General features: G+C 45.4%; 1 protein-coding gene across 1 annotated transcript in view; it reads left to right on the top strand.

Annotated features, from left to right (window-relative positions):
• The window catches only part of LOC138510186 (spindle assembly abnormal protein 6 homolog), a 366,238-nt gene that overhangs the window by 211,033 nt on the left and 132,773 nt on the right, over positions 1–22,432 (top strand). Inside the window, exons 7-8 of the mRNA XM_069625671.1 lie at positions 1,609–1,728; positions 4,484–4,675. Coding sequence (XP_069481772.1) covers positions 1,609–1,728; positions 4,484–4,675 — 312 coding nt within the window. The remainder of the gene's footprint in view (positions 1–1,608; positions 1,729–4,483; positions 4,676–22,432) is intronic.

The following is a 22,432-nucleotide window of genomic DNA, read 5'->3' as shown; positions in this document are numbered from 1 at the left end:
AGTCCCCATGCCCTTCTAAACCTCAGGATAACAGAGTACCCAAGGCTTCAACCCGGAGAAAGTGCAAGGATTCCAAGTCAGGAGTGATTTGTTAACTGTGCCCGAGACCAAGGAGAAGTCTGACTGCCTTAATATGAAGGTGTCTCGTGTCTCAGTACATATTTGTCAAGGCATTGGTAGAGGCTATTGCAGAAGTCTAACCTCAAGAGAACCAAAGCCTTCTTCACTTCTATCTTGTGAGTGGAAATTTAGAAAAGGGAGAATGTGCTTCAGAAGGCGCAACTGGAAATAGGATTTCTTGGATGGGTCTAGGACCTTAAGGAGCGACAGAGAATGGGCTACTGAAGATGTCCCCCCTAAATTCCAGCAGGGTCGGACTGGGGCATGAAACTGGCCCGGGCACCAATGAAAAAGTGGCCCACAGTTGCAAATAGCAATGCATTCCTTTTGCGATGTACTGTTTGACTAATACGCAAGAGGTCGTTTTTTGGTCAAATGTGTTGCAAATTCTGCATTTTAAAGGATGTGTTCAGTACTCAAAACTACTTCCTGCATAGTGAAGTAACCAATATGGGGACCACTATGGCTAAAATACTGGGCCATTCTGACCCAAAAACCTTGCCCACACTACCATGTTGGGCATGCAGTTCGGGCATTGCCCTATAGGCAAGTCCGAATCTGAGTTCCAGACATAAGGAACCAAAGGCGGTTTGGCAGGTCAATAGGTAAGAAGGTCGGAATGGCAAGTGGAAAGTATGTGATTTCAGTCTTGGCTGCATTGGTCATGCATTGTTTTTGGACCACCAGGTCAGGCCCCAAGTGGGGCACAAAATGATTGGTCTAAAGGGAATCGTTAAAGGTATCTAGAATGGATGCTTCTGGGCGCATAGAGGCATTATAACACCAAGTTGAAATGTGAGGAGCCTTGCAGAACTCTGCAGTGTAGTGGTGTGGTTTTCTATCGGAAATTGCCAATCTGCATGTGTGTCATTTTGCTTTTCTTTTAGGAATTATTCCATACAGTGTGATGCCTGGTCCCCATATACTCTTTCAGGTTTATAGTTAGTCTCTCTAGAAGAATATCCGGGCCATCGTTCGGATTAGGACGGCTTTATGGTTACTCTCATCGATCACTTTCATTATTCTTCCTGGCTGTTTCTTGAATATGAAACCACCTCAGAAGGACAGCATTTTACTGATGAAGACCTAGGTGAGATTTACAGATTTAAAATGGAATCCATAGAAGTACAGAAATGCATTGATCTCATTCCCCCGGTGGAAACAAAGCATATCCTTAGCCTGTTTTAGAGCTACACTCTGTTACCTTCATGGAAGTCAATATTTCCCGTAGATTGCCACTAATATGCATAATTGTTGTTTTTGTGTATTGGTATTGCTAATGTTTTGTATTATTGCTATGATAAATGTTCATGAAAAAATGCCTAAACAAAATAGAAAATATGATGATCACTTCTAAAATGTATTTTTTGCTGTGCTGCTGGCGTGCCACCTTTGATGAATAATGTCAAAGAAAGACAGTTGTAAAGACAAATGAAAATGTGTGTGGCTAATCTTCGTTGCATTCCATTTCATGATTTGTTTTGCTAGGCTTTGGCAGACAAGACTAAGGAGCTAGATAAACTTCGGAATGAATGGACATCGCAGTCGTCTCTATTGGCAAACAGGCATGCTCAGGAACTGGCTGCTGAAAGGTCGAAAGCATTGCAGGTGAGCCCAGAGAGGTGCACTTGGTGTCTCTTGTGCAGTTATTCACACTTGGTGTGTTGCGCTTTGCCTGATTAGAACCAAGTTTCAAAAGCTGTGTGAACCGCAGCTGTCTAGGTTGCTTGGGATAATGGCTGAGGCCACTTGTACAGCACAGCACATTTCAAGCAACCTCCTGAGGCGCATGAGGCTTCCTATCCTGCGAGTTGTATCTTCCCTACGCACTGGGTCACCCACACCCCTACTCGCCTCCCTCTGGTTTTTCCCACAAATCCGCTGCTCCAGCTCTTGGCTTCCCCACCCATTTATCGAAGTCATATGTGTATAGGACTGCGTGTCTGCTGGTCCGCTTTCCACTACCATCCTTTATTTATATAAAACTATAATGAAGTTCTGATTATCCGCGGTGAGCAGACAAGGCAGGGAAAGAAAATGGTGAACATTAAGTGTCTATCTGTGCCTCAAGCTGTAGACAAGGGGTACACTGTGAAATGACAATGAAGCAATACAATACTTGTGACATTTTGTACATATAAATCGCGGAGATCCCCATATGTTATTACTTCTAAAGATGGTCAGGTTGCGTCCTGGCATTAAGGGGGTTCATCTCTTCCTTTCTCCTGATGCACAGTGCATCACTCCCAGTGGTCCTTTCCTTTGGTTAGCTTTGGCTGCTGGAGTGTGGTATTCTTTAAAGTAGAGGGTAGAGCTATACCTTATGACATCGGGTCATCTGAAGTGAGGGGTGCAGGCTTACTGACAGGTCCTGTCATACTGAATTAAGGCGTTGACCCCTCTAGCAGGATTTGATTGTGTGTGGAGAAATGAGCAACAGGCTGAGGTAGATGGGGTAGTGGTAAGGGGAGCCCATGAATATGTCCCTCGGTTAGGAGTATTTGGATTCCTAACTTAGCGTCTCCTTCCAGCCTCACTTCTTATGGGAAGGGGGGAGCCCTGTCATACACTAAATTAAACTATTATGGTATTTGTTTATAGCTCACTGCTACATCAGAGCGATCCCTCAAGTGGTATAGTGTCCCTGCATCAGGCAGCACACAGCCCTTGGTGATCTTTGAACACTGATGGTCAGGGAGTTGACTGACTTCCTGAACTGCCCGAAAAAGGACTCCTGAAGTACCGGAGGATTGAGGTAGAGCAAATTGATTCTTAGAGTTGCAAACCCCACAGTACTTGTGGTAGGCCTGTTTTGGTCGTGAACTTCACCAGACATAATGCATACATAATCCTAGAGAGTACTTGTGGACGTCAGTCCCAGCATTACTCCACATTCTTTTTAGTTTAGTTGGTTATGCCTGCCCCAGGTGTGCAATATGGGTGCTCCTGTTGGAGGCAAGTTGTGCCTGTCATGCCAAGAGTTGCAGAGAAATGTGGGAGGGCCAAACCAGGGATCTATTGCAGTGCTTTGCAGATTATAGCTTGTCACCGCTTAAGTGTATTCACTATTTCCAGGTTTACATTTGTGACTTACCCTAGGAAGAGTTCAGGTTACGCTGGGAGCATCTTCCTAAGTGTCCAACTCTGCATTATGATGTCTGGAATAGTGTTATATATAGCTTCTAGGCTCTACGTTTCAGAGCGGGTATGCATGTTTGCGTACCGTCTGCACTTACCTGCAATATGGCAGAAGAAGCTGCATAGTGAACATGAATGCCTCAACATCCCCTTTACTATATGAAAAAGGGATGGAATGCAGCTTGTGACCTTTGTGCCTTGCCTTAAGTTCTTTATAAAAATGCAACCTTGTTGGGAGGGTCTGGTATTTTACAGTTTGTATGTACCCCATTGAGTCAGATGGATCATTGTCAGTAGGAGAACGTATTCGTTTGTTTCAGTGTATAAAGGTGATGCAATATTTATTCATGAATGTGCTCGTCTCCTGTTAACCAGTTGCAGGCTTTCATGCAGTAAGTTAACTTAACTGACAAGACAAGGTCCTGCGTATAATGCAGAAGGTTTCTCCACTCGCTAAGGAAGGTTCACTGTACAATGCAGGAGATTTTGAAAGAGGCCTGTTTGTGAATGGTTAAAAATTTGACAGATGTTAAAATTTAAATGCTATTTTGGGTTTAAGAAAATTGCTTTGTTTGACTAGCCTGACCACAGTGGCTTGTCCCGGTTTTTATTTTGATTCTATATAAAATAGTACCTCACAGATTAATAAGACTTTCTTGATATGTTCCCTCTCTTTCATCATTTCCTTCTTATCCCATTACTTATTACTGCTTATTTTATTTTGAGGCTTTTAGGTCATTATATCACTACGTAGCATGTTTTTGCTTAATGGTATTTCATCTTAACCAGTATTTCTTCGATTTGTAGGCCTAAATTCATTCCATTTGTTTTCTTGCTGTTTTGTATTGTGCTGTTTCATTTACAAATCCCATCAATGCTTAAGGGAAGCCTTCTGCTATACCTGGTACCATCACTCTAAAGCCATTGTTCTCTGTGGACATTCTGAGCCTCATTTGGACCGTGTAGGTGAATGAGTTATTGTGGGCAAGTGTTTGCTTTTATGCCTAGATTCTCAATTATGGTATCAAGGCATCCTACTGACTCTGCTGTGCATATCGTGAATTTCCTCTTATATATTTTGATGTTGGATGGGAGAAGTTCACCGATTCTTCAGATACTAACCCAATAAATAGGTCTGTAGCATAACAATAATTAGGGTTTTCCCAGTGTATACATTGCCATTGTTGTGGTTTTTCTAGTGATGCACGTTGCCTGTGAATTTCAGATTCAAGCACAGTACCAACTTCAGTATGAAAAACACACCAACGACCGGGAGACCGCCAGCAGCCGAACCACGCAGCTCTTAGACGCCCGGGTCTCTGAATTAGAAACTGCCAACAAGGACCTCACTGAGAGAAAATACAAATCTGAATCCTGCATACGAGAGCTGAAGTCAAAACTTTCAGGACTTGAGGAGGTACGTGGGGGTTTCCCATTAAGTTATATTTTACATTGGTCTTCTTGCGATGTGCATGCTTTCTGCGGGGACCTAAAACTAAATGTGGTGCTCTCCATTTGAGTATTGGCGAATTGAAGCACTGTATTTGGGCACAAGAGTAGCATCAGACCCTTCATGTTTCTATTCCTTGCTGCTGCTTTGCAATGCTCCTCTCAGTGACTGACGGTTCTCCCACTCTTGCATTTTTGCAATGTCTGTGATACTCGTATAACCCTGTCCAGCTATGCCCAGGCAGTGCAGAGGTTTCTTGAATCTTTCTGGCGGTAGTTTTACTGCTTTCTGGTATCATTTTGTAAGCTGAATGGTACAACAGTCTGCAAGGCAGTGCTCTGAATAGGGGCCTGGAAGTAGGGTTAGAGCCAATCTGTTTGTTATAAAAATGCCAGCAGCTATGTACATATGCACCAGGGCGCAAACTTTGATTAGTGATATTTGACTCTTGGCAAGTAAGAAATGGTGTGCTGCGTGTATTTAATGCATTGAGGTGGTAAGTGATTTTTTTTTGTTGCTGGCTAGTAGCTATCAACTTGAATATTTACCCCTTCATACACTATTCAAAACACGTACTAGTTTGAGTTAGGAGAATTAATCTAGTTGAAAACCTAAGTTTCTCGCGTCTGTTCAAACCCACTTAAAAAAAAAAAGACCCACTATCTGGGTGATTGAAACTTCACATCCCACATTTCAGTTTTTTAATATTGGGTTTTTAATTTGAGTGGGAGACTTTTTATTTCGTAGTACACAAGCATAGAAACATAACCAATCTGACAATGTAGTGCTTTCTCAAGGCATACAGTGTTATGTTTTTAAACTTTTTCCTTGCCTACTTGGGTTTCTGCTGTAAAACCAAGAAGACACTTTAAGATCAAGCAACAATCAACCTGTGAGATGCAGCAGAGAGGAGTGAAAATGACTAAATCCCTTTAGAGACGATGCCTAAAACATTGCAAACCCGTTTCCATGCAATTATTGTGTGAGAATCCAGACTCAACCAGCGTTGCATGTCTGTTCAAAATCTTTCTGAAATGCTACTGAAAAGAGTAGACCTAGATCAAATGTTACTTACTGAATGAATTGGACATCTTTGAAGGAATTATACACTTCTTTCAGTATTAGAGATAGTGCCTTGTCCTACATGGTGTACTCTTCTTTCAGTATTGAAGAGATGGTGTCCTGTGCTACGAGGAGTACACATATTATAGTATTGGTGAGATGGAGTCCTGTCCTGGGTGGGTGGAGCCCTTCTTTCAGTATTGCAGATATGGTGTCCTGTCCTAGGTGGGGTATTCTTCTTTTAGCATTGCAAAGATGATATGATATGGCATTTGTAACGCGCCTAAACACAAGTGTTTCAAGGCGCGACGAGGCAGGGAGGGGGGAACAGGGGGGAAGACAGACAACGATCCTACTAGGCCAGGTGTCATTCAGATCGCGCAAGTGCAGGGGTAGGGGGAAAGGAAAAGTGCAAGTTCCAGGGGAAGGGGAGAGGGGGGGGGAGTGCTGAACAGGGTAAGTAGAATAAAAAAATAAATAAATAAATAGGGCCAGCTGGTGGCAAGTGCAAGGTAAGTGCAGACAAGTGCTGGGGGGGAGGGGGCTGTAGGGATGCAGAGACAGCCCCGCAATGCAGGTGTTGCCAGGGAGGCAGTGCAAGTGGAGAGTGGCTGGGCCAAGGACCGAGGTCGGTGAGAGTGGCCCAGGTGCAGGTTCAGTGCAGTTTCAGTGAAGAATTTAGCAGGGGAGAGGGAGAGAGAAAGCAGAAGCAAAGAGGAAAGTTTTGAGGTGCCTCCGGAACCGAAGATGGTTCTCCTCAAGTTTCAGGGAGGCAGGAAGGCTGTTCCAGAGGGAGGCCCCTGCCGCAGAGAGAGATCTACCCCCAGCTCGTTGCTTCGAGAAGCGGCTGAGGGAGTTGGAGACAGATGAGCGAAGGGCTCGGGAAGGAAGATATTTAGGAAGAGAGAGTTGAAGGTATTTAGGCCCCAGGCCCCAGAAGGCCTTGTGGACAATGCAGAGGGTTTTGAACTTAATCCTCGCAGCCACAGGGAGCCAGTGTAGAGATTTCAGTCCTGGAGAGATACGGTCCCTGGGCTTGAGGCCAAGGACAAGTCTCGCAGTCCTGTTCTGGATGAGTTGCAGAGGGCAGGGAGTGGAGGCAGGCAGATTAAGATAGAGGCTGTTACAGTAGTCCAGCTTCGAGAGAACCAGGGCTCTGGAGACCGTGAGCTTCTGGGGGAAGGAGAGGAAGGGAAGAATACCTCTGAGGAGGTGCAGCTGGTGTGACTTCTTAGAGACGTCAGATATATGAGGAGAGAAGGAGAGTGTGGAGTCGAAGATGACCCCGAGGTTTTTTGCCTTGCAAGTAGGAGCAGGAAGCGGGCCAAGAGAGGCTGGCCAGAGCGCTGCAGGGAAGGAGGGAGTGGGTGTGCCGATGAGTAGAATCTCAGTCTTACTGGCATTAAGGCAGAGGTCATTGGCGGCACACCATTCCTGGATAGCAGACAGACAGTCGGAGATGAGGGAAGGAGAGGAGGAGGCCAAGGGTAGCCTGAAAATGAGCTGGGTATCGTCCGCATAGCACTGAAAGTTGGGGCAGAGAGTGGCGATGCGGTGGGCAAGAAGTGCCAGATACTGGTTGAACAGCCAGGGAGAGAGATAAGATCCCTGGGGGACACCACAGGTAGAGAAGAAGATGTCAGAGATGAAGGACCCCAGTTGGACCTGGGAGGGTCGATTGGAAAGGAAAGAGGTCAGCCAAGCCAGAGCCTGACCAGTGATACCCAGGTTATCATGGAGACGGTTGAGCAGGATGGCATGGTTGACAGTGTCAAAGGCAGAAGAGAGATCGAGCAGAATGAGAACACACGGAGTGTTGGAGTCGAGGTTCGAGAGCAGGTCCTCGCGGATGTTCAGGAGAGCAGTTTCAGTGCTTCTAGCAGCTCTGAAGCCAGATTGATGGTCATGAAGACTACCAACAGATTCAGCATGGAGGTTGAGCTGGGAGATGGCCAGTTTCTCCAGGAGCTTGCCCAGGAAGGGAGTGATGGAGATTGGGCGATAGTTAGCCGGGCAGGCGGGGTCGGAAGAGGGTTTCTTAAGAAGAGGGTGCACAAGGGAGTGCTTAAGGGGGGATGGGAAGACTCCAGAGGCGAAGGAGTGGTTACAAAAGTCAGCCAGGGCAGGAGCCAGGGAGTCGATGTGGTCCTTGATAGTTTTGGAGGAGCAGGGGTGAAACTGTTTAGACGAGACTTTCATAGATCGGACTTGTCTGGAAACCTTGTCAGCAGAAAAAAGGGGAAAGGCAGAGAAGGAGGGAGGAGGTGTGGCTGCAGAAGGGCCAGAGGAAGAGCCAGGAAGAGATGGAGGGAGGTGATAGGAGGAGAGTGTGGACAGGATGTCCTGAGTTTTAGAGATGAAGTGAGAGGCCAGTGCAGAGGGCCTGGGAGGGGACAGGAGAGGTAGAGACTGCAGCAGGGTTGGCAAGCTCCTTGCAGATTTTAAAGAGTTCGGCCGAGTTGTTAGATGCAGCAGAGATGCGGGCTTGGATAAGGGCTCTCTTCTTGGTGAGAACGGAGAGACGGTATTGCCTTTGGAGCAGGCGGCAGGCCAGTTTGTCAGAGGATGTACATGAAGCACGCCATTTCCTCTCTGCCACCCTGCACTTGCGTTTTAGGGTGACGAGATCCGAGTCATACCAGGAGTTGCATTTGGCTTTGGGCTTCAGGCGGATTCTCATGACAGGGGCAAGGATATCAAGACTATCAGATATAGCAGAGTGGAGCGTGGAGAGGGCTGTGTCAGGGTGGGAGTCAGCCGAAGTGGGTGGGGGGGGGCGAGAAGGTGGCAGCGAAAGCCTCAATTGACACGCGCTTCATGGGTCGGATGACCGAGAAGGTGGGTGGCAGTGATGAGGGTGGCTTTGCCTGTGGGCTAGGGAGGTGAGGTGGGAGGATAGGTAAAAGTGATCACTCCAGGAGAGAGGAGTGGGGAGAGGGGAAGGTCAGAAGAGATCAGAGCATCAAGAGTGTGCCCTGCAAAATGGGTAGGCCCAGACGGGAGAATAGAGAGTGAGAGAGGGTCGCAGAGGTCTCGAAAGAGTCCAAAGGGGGGGACAGGAGGCATCCAGGTGGATGCTGAAGTCACCAAGGAAGAGGAGTTGAGTGGTTGAGGCCAGGAGTGAGGAGGAGAGGTCAGCCCACTCAGAGAGGAAGGAGGAAATTTGACCAGGTGGCCGATAGATAGTAGCCACTGTAAGGGAATGGCTAGGAGAGAGAGAGAGAGTCGGCAGACAAGACACTCAAAAGAGGAGTAGGTCTGCGTAGGAGTGACAGTGGCAGGAATCCACTCAGGGAAAATAAGGGCCACACCCCCCCCTGCACGGTTGGGCCTGGACACGGAGAGGATCTTGTAACCGTCAGGTAGAAGAGTGTCAAAGCTGGTGACAGAGCTGGCCGTGAACCATGTCTCAGTGAGACCTAGGACATCCAGGTCCAGTTCCTCAAGAAGGTGACAGATATCAGAGGAATGTTTGATGGCAGAGCGAGAGTTAAGAGTGGCAATGTGGAGAAGGTTGCCATCCTTGAAGGACTTCCGGGGAGGGGTACAGATCAGAGGTACGCACTGCGGAGGTGTAGAAGAAGGAGCTGAAAAAGGAGCAAGAGAAGGGGGCAGGGAGGGAGGGTAGAGGCAAGGTAGACGAGGACAGAGGAGGGGGGACAGCAGGAGAGGAAAGGAAGCTGATGAGGCGTGGGAAGTGTCTATCAAAGAGGTGAAGGTTGGCCTGAGGGCCTTGGACCAAGACGGTCCCATTAGCGTAGACATTAATGATGGCCTTAGAGGAGCGGAAGGGGGCCAAGAGGACATCCCAACGGGTGCCACCATTAATGGGAGAAGAGGAGAAAGGAGAGAGCACAGAGACCATATGAAGGGTCCATAGGTCAGGCGAAGGCACAAAAAAGAGGATGTAAGTAAGAGCTTCCTTGGAGCAGGCACTAGTGTAGGTGTCAGCGATAGGGAGGCCTGGGTGGTGGCCTGTCCTACATGGTGTACTCTTCTTTCAGTATTGGTGAGATGGTGTACTGTGCTACGTGGTGTACACATATTTCAGTATTGGTGAGATGGTGTCCTGTGCTACGTGGGGTGCAGTTCTTTCTGTATTGCAGAGATGCACCCACCCTCTGTAACTCGATCCCGGTGACTTCTCAGAATGTCCCCACAATTTTCAAGTTTCACAAATCACTCAAAACATGCCCCTTTCACCACCACCTGATCAAGGACTAATTCCAATGGACACACATACCTCACAGTACTCCGCTGTTGTTAAAAGATGCCAGCCCAAATGCTGGTTAGCCACACTCTGTACAGCACTCTTCTGCTCTTGAGCTAGGTCTGTGCTATAAAGAATAAAAACAAATATATATAGTGCTGCGCTCACTGCGCTGAAGTTAGGGTAATTGCATAGATCCATAAGAATTACGAACATTCTATTGCTAATAATATTTGGCTTGCATGACGGATTTGAATGATATTTTGCATAGAAAAAGTTTGTCATCGCGCCTGTGCCTGCCGATCCCCCACCCTCCCGTCTGGAAATTTTGGGAAATATTTGTTATAAAACAAACAAGTTTTTGAGAAAGCAACAAAAAAAACCACTATTTTCGGCATACCACCATTTGTTTTCCCATAGAGGAAAAAGTCGAAATTGTATCACCCGAAGCACAAAAACCGCTAGACAGAATTGGACCAAATATGGATCAACTTGAACTCGAAGCATTTACTTAATTTCCAGGACAGGTTTTGGGTAATTCCATCCAGGAGGTTTACAAATATTTGACAGGCAAGGTGTGCCCCTTCTCCCAAAATTATAGCTATATCTCCCATCGTATTTTGCAACAGAGATGTTTTTCAGGGATGAGAAGCCACCATTTTCTTTACCCGATGCAAGCGATTACCGTGCTAATATCAGGGGAATGCGAAACCAATAAAAGCTGGAGGAGGAAAAAGGTTGAAATTGGACCAGGCTAGAGGTGCGGAGAGGGAAAGAGATCATGTGAAGTTGGGGTGGTCTGAGCAGCCAGATACAGCATTATCGGGGAATTTCAGTTGAATCTTGGGAGATTAATTTGGTAATAACGGAAGACTCACTTAGACATGAAAATACGTCACATGAAGGAGAGAGAAAGGGAGTAATAGGGGGGGGGCTGAGGAGGTAAACATAAACTGAGGTTGGATGAGAGGAGGGCCTTCAGCAAAGGGAAGGCATGGGGATTTTCTGTGAGGACTTTTACATTTTGCAGTGTTATCATGGTAATTAGCACGAGATTACTGCAGTAATGATCGGGGGAATGGAAATGGAGGAAAAATAAATAAATGAGGGGGGCATCTGTTATGATCACATCTACTAGGCAGGGGGGAATGGGTCTTTTTGCCATTTGCCCTGGCCAGTTGGGCCCAAAGAAACCGATCGGTGCAACATGTCCACGGCCATAGGCCATGACGAGTGGGGTTGAAAGAAACCGTGTGTTAAAATATACTGCCAAATGCTCTGCTCACTGGCATGGTCCAAAGACCATGGCTAGAGGGCCACAAAGAAACAACTTATAAATGGACCATGTACAGTAGCCACGACCAAAGGCCATGGCTAGTGGCCCTTGAATAAACTGTAGTATAACAAAACCCTTGAAATTCATTGAAAGAACTCTAGTTAAGGGACAGTGAAGGTGATCCGAATTAACGCAACAAAACTCTTGCAGATGTGGGATGTAATGATCATCTTAACTTGACGTCCCTCCCCCCGTAGCAAAGCCGATGATCACATACATAACAAAGGAATTACAATAACAAACAAAATTCGAGGCCGGCAAGTTTGCTCAGTGGGTTGAGGGCTTGCTGCTGTAATCTGTGTGTGATCTGCATGTTGCAGGTTTGAATCCCGGCAAGGCCAACTCAACCTTTCATCCTTCTGAGGTCGATAAATGAGTACCAACTCCGATTGGGCAATATTGTATGTGTTCTATGTAAAGCACTTTAGTGCATAAGCATCCACTGAAACTTAAGAGTTTTGTCGCGTGTAAATCTGAACCGCCTTAACTGTCCCTTAACTAAAGTTTTTTTCAGTGAATTATTATAGGTCGGCAGTCACGGCCCTATAGGTATGGTGAGTAGTGAGTTCCATAGGAAATCGAAAAAATGCATTGTTAATAACTGTTGACTCGTGCAACGAATTTGGTTGAAATTTTGCAGAAAATATTGTACACCTGGAAAAGGCCATAAGGCAAGAGGTGGGTGGGGGAGACTAGAGGACACAAAGTGAAATTTGTGAATTGGAGGTGGGCTAGGGACAGAGTTTGCAACATGAAGCTTTCCCATACACATGGGTATTGAAGGAATAACCACGGCTACCCGACATCACAGATGAAACTGTGTCACATAAACGAGTGTTGAGGGAGGGGGAGAATAGGAGAGGGCAAGGGGGAGGTGAGAAGGCCATGAGGGGAGTGGGGGGAGCAGGCACAGATAATGTGGGTATAATGACTACAAATAACCAAGGGTATATTGGATATCTGTAGTTCATTACAAAATAACAGCGGTTATAGAACTAAAGTTATAAAAGAAAGAAATTTATATATTTTTACATCTACAGAGGGTGAACAATCACTGTCCATGGCCAGTAGCTTGATCGCGTTTTAAACTGGTGAAGGCCTGGTAGTGTTATAAAATATGAAGTGGGCACGGCCAAAGGCCATGGCTAGTGATCAGGGAGTGATTTAAAAAATGCAGTTGGCACGACCGAAGACTGTGGCCACTGGCACCAAAGAATATACAGTGGGTACTGCTGAAGGCTGTTGTCACTGGTCATGGCCAAAGTGGTGCTGAAAAATATACAGTAGGCAAGACTGATGGTCATGGACATGGGTGCTCAAATTTATACAGTGGGCATGGCCAAAGGCCATGGCCAGTGGTGTGGAAAAATATACAGTGGGCATGAAAATAAACTATGGTATATCAAAAACCTTGAAATTCAAAGAAGAAGCTGTAGTTGAAGTACAGTTAGAATGAAACAAAACCCTTAAAATTCAGCTCATTGGGAAACTCAGAACTGTCACTACATAAGGGAAAGAATTTGGTTGAAAGGTACTATGTGGAGAAAGGAATGAGACGCAGACACAGAGAGCTCATAGTTTTGGCTAAACACTATTATTCAAAATAAAAGGGGTTTGGAAAAGGCCTCACTGTCCCTACTCTAGAAGGTGTTTCCCTAAGGGTCTGTCCGTTCTCAAGATGTCCAAAGTAAAAATGTCATGTGTCCGAAATATTATTCTGGCCCTCAAATTCTAAAAAGTCATTCTAAGGTGAAAAGGATCACGTTTTTCACCTTGGAAGTGCACACACTGTTCAAATTCAAAAGGAAAAGGTATAAAGCCAACACAAAAGTTCCCAGTGGGTAAAGTTCACAGTTCCAGGGGATTTCTCCCTTCTCCAGGTTTTCTCTTTATGATACTTTAAACTCATAAGAGTATGAGTCTTCCTTGGATTCTTTAGATCAACAATAACAGCTTGTATATTAAACATGTTAGACTCAATTTCACAGGATACCTGGTGTACTCCTCTGCCAGGTTTCTTTTCCACTTTAATGTAACATTTCCTCACAGTCGTAGCTTTGCTTGGTGTCTGGACTTAATTCATTTTACACACTTGCAAACTTGACTTCACCTGGTATACTCTCCTGCCAGCACATTCTGAAATGCTTCCTTGCAAACTGGGCTTTGCTTGGTATACTCTCCTGCCAGAACTTTAATATGCTTCTCTTAATACACTTGGACTGTCCCTGGTATACTCTCCTGCCAGGTTTTTCATGCAACTTCCTTTACTCACTTGATTCACAAAAGTACTTGGTGGCGGGTTCAAAACCTAATATCTTCCTGTTTCCATTATAATGAGACTTGGCTCTCCTCTTTACCAATATGGGTTGTAGTTTATTTGGTTTCTTGTCTCCCCTGTGGTCCATCAACCCTGTACTCATTTTGCTCAGGATTTCTAGTGACGACCTGGACATTCAGCACCCATCTCTCTACCTGTGTACCTGTTTCCCTGGTGTATGGCGCTCAGGGAGGGGTGCTTCTTCCTGTCCGATTGGTAGCATTTGGGTGCCTTCTCCAGTTAGCGGCTCCTCTGTTGCATGCTTGTCACTTAGTTCTCCACTTGAGTCCGGGTGCTTAGATGCAGCTGTCTTTGCTGCTCCACCCACATCTGAGTTCTCAAGTACGGCGATCTCTCGCTTGTTTCTCGTTCTGTTCTCCACCCACGTCCAGGTGCTCTGATGCAGCTATCTTTGCCTCTTGTTTCCTGTTCTACTGCCCACCTGCGTCAGCGTGCTCCAGGGTGGCCGTCTCGGCTGCTTGCGTCTCGCTCTGGGATATCGTTCTGGTGCCACAGACAAACCAGAACTTTACCAGAAGTTTGATTTGGGCAGTGTGTCAAGGATGTACTTCTCTTCAGATCTCCCTCTTACCTTCCTTCCATCCTTCCCTCTCAGCGTTAGCAGCTTCACAGGACTCCGCCAGGCAGTGTCTCTCCTAGTCATGCTGGATGTGGCTTTTAAATATCCCGGCACCTATCAATTGCTCATAACAACTAGACCGCGACTTGTGCTTTTTATATTAATTGATCTTCATTGTTCTTTTCAGCTTTGCCATCACAGTACTTTCACATGCATGGAAATGGTTGTCAGTTCTTGGTAGCCTATGCACAGAACTTTGAAAGGTATGCTCAGCAGCTTCCATGGGTGGATGAAGAGAGTCATGGCAATATGCCATTAAGAGATGGGGAATCCCAAAAAGGGGGATACCGTGTCTCTTCTGATGATCCTCCCTCATATATGGAAGAGGCTACCCCTTGTAAAGGAGGGATGGCATTATCAGACTCATCACAGTACACATCAATTTATGTTGTGCATGTCTGTTCCCACGGGCCAGTATTGCAGAATCTGTAGAAAGGTCTGCGGGCCCTATGTACAATATAAACAATAACATGCACCGTCTCCCCTCAGTAACCCTGAAAATGGAGGAAAGAAATACTTTGCTGTATTGTGATGTCGCAGTAGTAGATTATGAATGCTGTAATGCAGCACCTTGACAGTAGGCAAATTTAGCCTTCAGAAAGGGAAATAATTGCTAATGGCTACAATATATATCATTAGTGTGGCGCTGTTGCCGCACTATAGCTAAGGTGAGTATCAAGTTTCATTGGAAACCCAAAAAATGAACTGCTATTAACCTTTAAATTGTACGACAGATTTGACTGAAATGCAGAAAACAAAATGATACTTACTGGCACCCCTCAGACTGGGAATTTTAGGAAAGATCTGTTAAAAAGTAAACAAGTTATTAAGAAATGTTTGACCCTTTCTTCCAAATTATAAGGATATCTCCCATGCTGCTTCGCAGCAAAGAGGCTTTTCAGAAATGAAAAAGCAGACATTTATTTGTTCGATGTGAGAGATATGCACAAAAATTCGGGGTAATGCTCGGGGTTATCCAAAAATGAAAAGTTGAAAAAATGCCTTTTGGAGGAGGAAAATGGGAGGCAATGTCATCAAGCTAGAGGTGGGGAGGGGGAAAGGGGACACGTTGTAAAATGGGGGAGTTAGGGTAGGCTTGGAAACAAGTTCAGAGCTCAAACATTTTCACGTATTCAGGGTTGTTTTTGCATATTCCATTTTTTTTTTTTTTTTTACATATTCGCAGTTATGGCATCAAAATGAATCTAGAATAAAAATGTGTTGCACATAATAACCGCAAATATTTTCTAAATATTATTTGTAGTCCATTGCTAAAAGAACCTGTATGGTTAAAAAAAGGTTTTTAATAAAAGAGTTAAAAAATGAGATTAATTCAAAAAAGATAAAATTTGATAGCTACACTAAGGTGTGAGGTAACTTGTTGGGGCATCATTTTAAGGGGTGCACTATGGCCTTGGCCTGTGAGCACGAAGGACGAGGCTGCCTATCTGGTACAAAATAAACATATTGGGTCAACATGTATAAGACATGGCCATTGCTAGTGACCCATAAAAATATATGGTATAACAAAACCTTCGAAATTCACTGAATAAACATTAGTTAAGGTGCAGTTAAGTTGTGCTTATTTAATGCCAGATTTAACACTACAAAACCATTGAAATTCAGCAAATGTTGAAAGTCAAGACCAACGTAACTCGGCGCAGAACCATGTAAACAGGCTTTAGAGAGCTTATCACGAAGCTTTGGGAGGATCAATGAGCGCGTTTTGGCACGTCTTTCAGCACTGCCGCGTTGAGGGCAGAAGACTTAATGAGACAGCCCACTGAAGAAGTCTTAATGCTGTGTGCATGCCGTGATGGCGTGTATGCAGAGGGCGCTGAACCCGTAGGTTCAGTAAGCCCTGTTGAACTTTGAAGGGCCTGCGGGCATTGAAGGCATTCTCGGCGGATCCGTTGAGGAAAGCGTAGGAGTTGTGTGTTTTGGTGTAGGTGTAGCATGTGTGCCTTTGTCGCCTGGGTGTGATCTCCCCATCACACTGCCAGTGGCATACTTATTGAAGCCGGAACGGACACGCCGGGAATGTTCCACAGTTAAGTCTACAGTTTACGAATCAGAGCCACAGCTGGAGTCATTCCTTGTCTGAGGCAATGGCACTGGTGGGGGAATGACTTTCGGCCTTCATAGCGTAGGGTGCCCACCACTTAGTGCACCTGTCAGTTTTGGGCTGAAAAATATGGCAGTCCTTGCAACGCTGCTCGTCTTGATCACGAGGGAGGCACTGATTGCACTGGTGGTGGGCATCTTCCCAGGGACATTTGCTGTTGCAAGACGGGCAGAATTTAAAAGGTTTTTGCTCAATAACAGAGAAACAGCAGCCATACTAGAAGAAAAAGTAGAGGCACTCCCAGGAGAAAGTGCCTACTGTGAGGCGGGGTCAGAGGACCAAGGATGCAAGGAAATCAGTTGCAGTACTCTTGGTAGAAGGACCGTTGACGAGGCAGGATAATTTGTTGAGTAGCCTTCGACGCAGCCATCGAGGAAATTATACGCAAACTGCTTAAACATAGACACAGCAATATAAACTCTATACGAGCTCTGCATGTGTGACCGACTAGATAGGCAGAAAAAAGCAATCTGGCGTGTCCTTGACGCGTGAAGGATTTTGGGTACACTGCATGTCACTTTAGGGATAGTGTTATAGTCACGGCCGTGTCAACATCCCTTTTCGATCTTCGAAAGAAAGATGCAATTCTCCGCAATTACCACTAGATGTCGGAATATATGCACAGCATGTGATTCCAAGCAGATTCACAAGGATCATATATATATATATATTTATGGATGTTACACCGTCATCGTAGACTGTATGGGCTCTGCTCTCATTGTCTATGGAGTTGGAAAACAGCCCAGCATTGGCTGTTTAAATGTGAACACTGCTTACATGTAAACAAAAAGAAGGGCATACTAGAGCTATCCTCAGTCATCTAAAAGTGGATAAACAATGTGGCGTTGCAGTGGCCTTGTAGATAGGAATTGCAAGGGTGCAGAATGACGAATCTGACACAGCGGTGGTATGTTAATTTACAGAGATTTATTTATAAAAGGTAAAAGAAATGTTAAACCCTATCTTGCCCTATTTCTATGAGGGGTTACCCTGCCCCAACAAAAATATTAATGACCCTGTCAGGATGTCCATAAGTGTCCACATCCTGTGTCCAAACCTATTTCCATCCCTAATACTGTAAACTAACGAAGGAAAAACTGGGTGTCTTTTTTGTATCCAGAAGGAGGTTCCTCTCATTCTGGATACTGCCCCAAAGTGTTCAATTCTTGATATGAATGAAACTTCAACCTGTAAGCTTTGTCCTAAAAGTTATTTTTTATTGTGGACCAAATACACTTGGTATCTCGTCTGGTTCATGATCCTGCCAGACCTGACTGTAGAGTTTCCTTTCACAAAGAAAACACAATGTCCAAAATATGTATTATCGGGTCTGTTTCACTGTCCTGTCAGTTGTGGCTGTAGACTTTCTTCTCACAAAAAAAAAAAACACAATTTCCCAAAATAACGTCACCATGCTACATCAAGTCTGTTTCACTATCCTGCCAGACTTAATTGTATATTTTAGAGTTCCAAAAAGTGTCTTTCTTTGACAAAGAGTCCCCAACCCCTTCTTCTGGCTTCTTGTACTTCTTTGCCTCTCTTGCTTTGGCCTTACATCCCTCTGGGCAATTTGAAGATCTCACTGATTGGTTCTTTTGCTTGTTTATCTTTTTCTCTAGGTTCCAACCCCTTGCCCCCTATATTCTTTCGGGGTCTTCCTGATTCATTTTGGGCCCCATGCCCCTGATTATATATTGTTTTGCCTTTTAGTGTGTCCCCGACCCCTGTAAACGTCCCGTACCGGTTTTGTCCCCTTCTATATGGTTCCCAAACCCTAATGTGCACTGGTGGGGCTTCCCCATCTTCAAATGGGTCCCAGACCCTGATATTCTGTTTCTTTTGAGACCTCCATCCCTATTTCACACACTGTCCAATTAAACAGACCTGGTGTACTCCCCTGCCAGGTACTCTCCCACATAGGATAAGTGCCAAAGTTTGTCTCACACTGTATAATTCCTTTGTGATCCCTTTTTCGTCTGGTATGGTAATGTGCCTAGCGTCAATAAATACAGCTCCCTTCATATCCCAGTAGCCGTCCCAACCCTTTCGCTACCTTCAGGAAGCGTGGCTGTGGCCTCCGGTCTAGCCTGGAAACAGAACTGTGCTCCCTTGCAGTTGCTGTGTTCAGCGTTCCCTCCTCAGTGGCTCTGCAGCGTTTGGCGCTCTCCTGCTATCGGCTTCATGCCTTCCCCTTCTCGCTCTGGCTTTGCCGGTCGAGTTCCCCGTTCCCCCGCCACTGGCCAGGTGCCTCTTGCATGGACCTACTGGAGAGTGGTCTCTCCTTCGAAGCGTCTCTGCCTCTTTCCTTCGGTTCCTTTGTCATGGAACCGGCATCTGTTTCCTTGCTTGCTCCTCCTGGGCTGGCTTGACATTGGATTTAGTATTTTCTTGCTTTATATGCTTGACGGTGCCTTGTGAAAACTATACGGCATAGGTTGGTTCTGCGGTGAGCTTTTGCCTCCTTGTCTCATCTTCTTCATGTCACTGATGTTTTGTATTCTTCCTGGGTATTCCTCACTCTTCTTTGCCTGGTTATAACCAATGAAGCACATAGGTGTGGGGTACAAGGACAATGGGGATGGTAAAGGAGGTGGTGAATACCACATGATCTCATGGAGGGCTTCCCTCCCCATGGGATCCACCCACCGAGTACCACTCAAAGGCCGACTATCGGTCTCACCTCCCTTCCTTGGGAGCAGTGACAATACCCTGGGATTAGTCACATACCCTTCCCCGTCATGCAGCTGGCATCTCCATCTGAACTTTTGCCTGGGGTTTGTGGGCTGGTATTCCAACTCCAGATAGGTATGGTAGTTGGAAAATCCCTCCTCTTCCCATGTAGAATACACTGTTGCTGGTTTATTAATCCCCTCCATAATCTCTCCAAACCAGGGGAAGTGTGCCCCAATAATATTTTCCTGCGGCAGCCTGGGTATATAACTGCCGGGTTTATTAATATCTCTTGGCCCCAGATCTTAATAACAGTGGGAGTTCTATGATATACTTCCTGGTCCCCATGCACACAAGTGATCTTAATGAGTTTGCCACTTTTCTGCTCTTACGGCCATCTGTTTTCTCCCTAAATCTACCAAGGCCAACACATAGACCCTGTTAACGGTGAAAGGTTTGTGAGTTTTAAAAGGGGTAGTCTGACAGAAATAATCGCTGGTGGTTTCAGTTTGGTCGATTTGGTAGTCTGGACCATCCCGTTCCTCACCTGTCATACAACCTATTTCCATAGGTTTGTCTTTCTTATTGGAGTGGTATTGCCTAGCTATGTGACCTTTTTCTCCACAAGAGATGCAAACAACTGGGGAATTTCTAGGGACACCGGTTTCTTCAGTCTTAAGGTTCCCTTGTCTTTTGCCACAAGTGGTCTTCCTCACTCCCTCTCTAATTCTCATATTCATATTTTGTCATTTTTTGGCTTGGGATAAAAAGAGCTTTGGTGTCCTACTTTTACCTCCTTCCTCCCATCATCAACCTTTTGTAAGATTCTAATGTGTATTGGCTTCTGCATGATTTGGGGTGGTTTCTATGCCAATAACCAGCAAGGGCTTGCTCATTTGCAAAATGGGTCTCTGAAGAGATGGAGGTAGGCTATTGGTGAGCTGCTCCAGCTCTAAAGCTTCCAGTACCTCTGGGAGGGTTTTCTTTCCTAGCCATAGTGATAAGGTCTTTTAAAAATAATGATATGGATACTCAGTTGACTCCGAAGGAAAAACAATTTAATGAAAGAATTGATACACTTAAAGGGGGTCTAAGATGGAATAAGAGAAGAGACAAGGATGATGCCATTTCAGAATTACAAACACTTAGAAAGAATAATATGGAGAAAGATCAGGAATTCTGTTCTGTAGAACAAGAAATAGTTAAATTGTTGGAAGAGAATGACAAGGCGGAGCTTTTAGCCAGTGCGAAGTTCAGTCGAATGCACAGCAAAACAAGAGAAGGTATGATAAGGTCAGATTCGACAACCTACAGCCTGGCGACAGGGTGCACATCAGGAGTTTAGGGAAGAGAGGGCAAAGCAAGCTGGGAGAGTGTGATCACTTGTGAGCGAGATCATTCACATTTGATAAAATCTCCCTTCTCTGACTCTCCTTACTTGTGAATGCCGAAGGCTGTCCTAGGGGACCAACTCTGCTATCACACATTCCAATACACTCCCCTGCGTTTACTTTCTCACGTTGTGAAGAGAAATGACAGTGCAGCCAATGAAAGCGGCCCAACAGTATCCTTCTCTTTCAATAGTACCGCACAATGCGGCCCACTCTGTAAACTTTTCCACTCCTACCTCAAGTCGCGGAGAGGATGAAAGCAATACGAGTCACCTACCGGCTGTCCCTCATGAATGGCGCGCACACACGGGCACTAGCGGCTCGCGTTGGGCTGTCTCTCTCACACGTTTGCTCGCTACCTGAACCCTGGAGAGGGGAGAGCACGAGCTGGCCCAGCAACATGGCCCATGGCGGAACTCTCCTCAACGAAGGGCCTGGCCAGCCTGCGTGTTCCTGAAGATAAACTGCCAACCGTGCTTCTCAGCGCAACTATATCCACCTGTCACCCAGTCGCAGGGAACCAGTGACAGAATTTGTTTTGAAATCACCTCATCCACACTCTCATTCCCCCTGCGGGTTGGCCATGCCAAGTCCCCCGGGATCTCAGGAAGGAGAATAATCAGTCATAAAAAAACAGGACTGAGCAATATGAAAGTAAGCACACCATCCATACAAAACAATAAAAAGCCCACATCACAATAGAAACAAACAATTAGTGATGCAAGGTAATATCTCTGACTTATTTTTAGTGAAAAGTGTTCATACTCAAAATATGAAGATAAGTGTAACAGTGTACTTCCCTATGATAGTACAGTAAGGGGTGTGTGGCCTGGTAAGATTTCAATGACTGAAGGGTTGATTAATAGCGACCTGTATGGATCAGTGGGGTGGGCACACACACACACCATACTGTGTACATACATGTGTCAGGAGAGTCTGGTGATATTATGGAACATCTCCATGCCTGAGCATCACTTTATGAATTAGTGACTACCCCGGAAACCAGGAGTGAGACCGGCTCCTAGAACCCCTTTACCTGTGGACAGAAGATTGTGCCCTGCTCTTCATAAAGGGTAAGAGGTCCTATGTTAGAGGGGACAAAAACACAGCATGATGCAAAAGGTGTTGTCAGCCCTGGTACAGGGTACCTTTTATACGATAATCATTAAAAATCTAAAATATACCAACATTACATTAAAATGTGTGGTACCGATGGAGACATGATCAACACCCTAAACTTTTCCAACACCAAATTGCGCAAGCTAACAGTTCATGCATCAATACATGACAATAGTATCAGATATCTGTAAAATAAATACCTATTTATACATGAATTAGTTTAATCTATTAACAAATAATTTAAGATGTGTCCCACCCTTGCTTTGTTCTGCGCTGCAAACTCTGCCTAGAACTAAACATTGGGGTTGGCTGCTAAACCCATTCACGGACACTCCTGTGAAGGAAAAAGACTTTAGGGCATGCATCTATTGGTGCAGTCTAGAATGAGTCAAGTACCTGTAACCATCCCCCAACATTTACATCCTGGTAGAGAACTAGCATTCAATAAATGCCTAACCCTGGAGAAACCATGGTAGCTGCAGACTAGCACTAAACACAAAGTCACACACAACACAAAAAATCTCTAACACAGATAACCCATACAACGCTAAGAGCCCATATAAAACTAGGCTGTCTCAAACCCGGGCTCTGTGTTTTCAAACGTCTCACTACACCCAGTGCTCACTCTGCCCTGGGTTTTCAACAACTGCACACACAACCCCACCGTGTGCAATTGTCCTTATGATAGAACTCTATATATAAATCTCTATCAGGAGCAAAACCTCCTGGCTGTCAAATAAGAGACTTCAGTAAACAGCCACAATTAGTGGCCAGTAATTGTTTTCTCTCAAACATGCTACCCTGAGATACACCCAGTCACCCAGTATGGGTGGGAGGGTTCTAACAATACCTTT

Source organism: Ambystoma mexicanum, chromosome 6p (assembly GCF_040938575.1).
Source record: "Ambystoma mexicanum isolate Mex_15411 chromosome 6p, UKY_AmexF1_1, whole genome shotgun sequence".
NCBI lineage: Eukaryota > Metazoa > Chordata > Amphibia > Caudata > Ambystomatidae > Ambystoma > Ambystoma mexicanum.
Note: the sequence above shows the minus strand (reverse complement) of the source record. Positions and strands in the feature narration are given on the sequence as shown.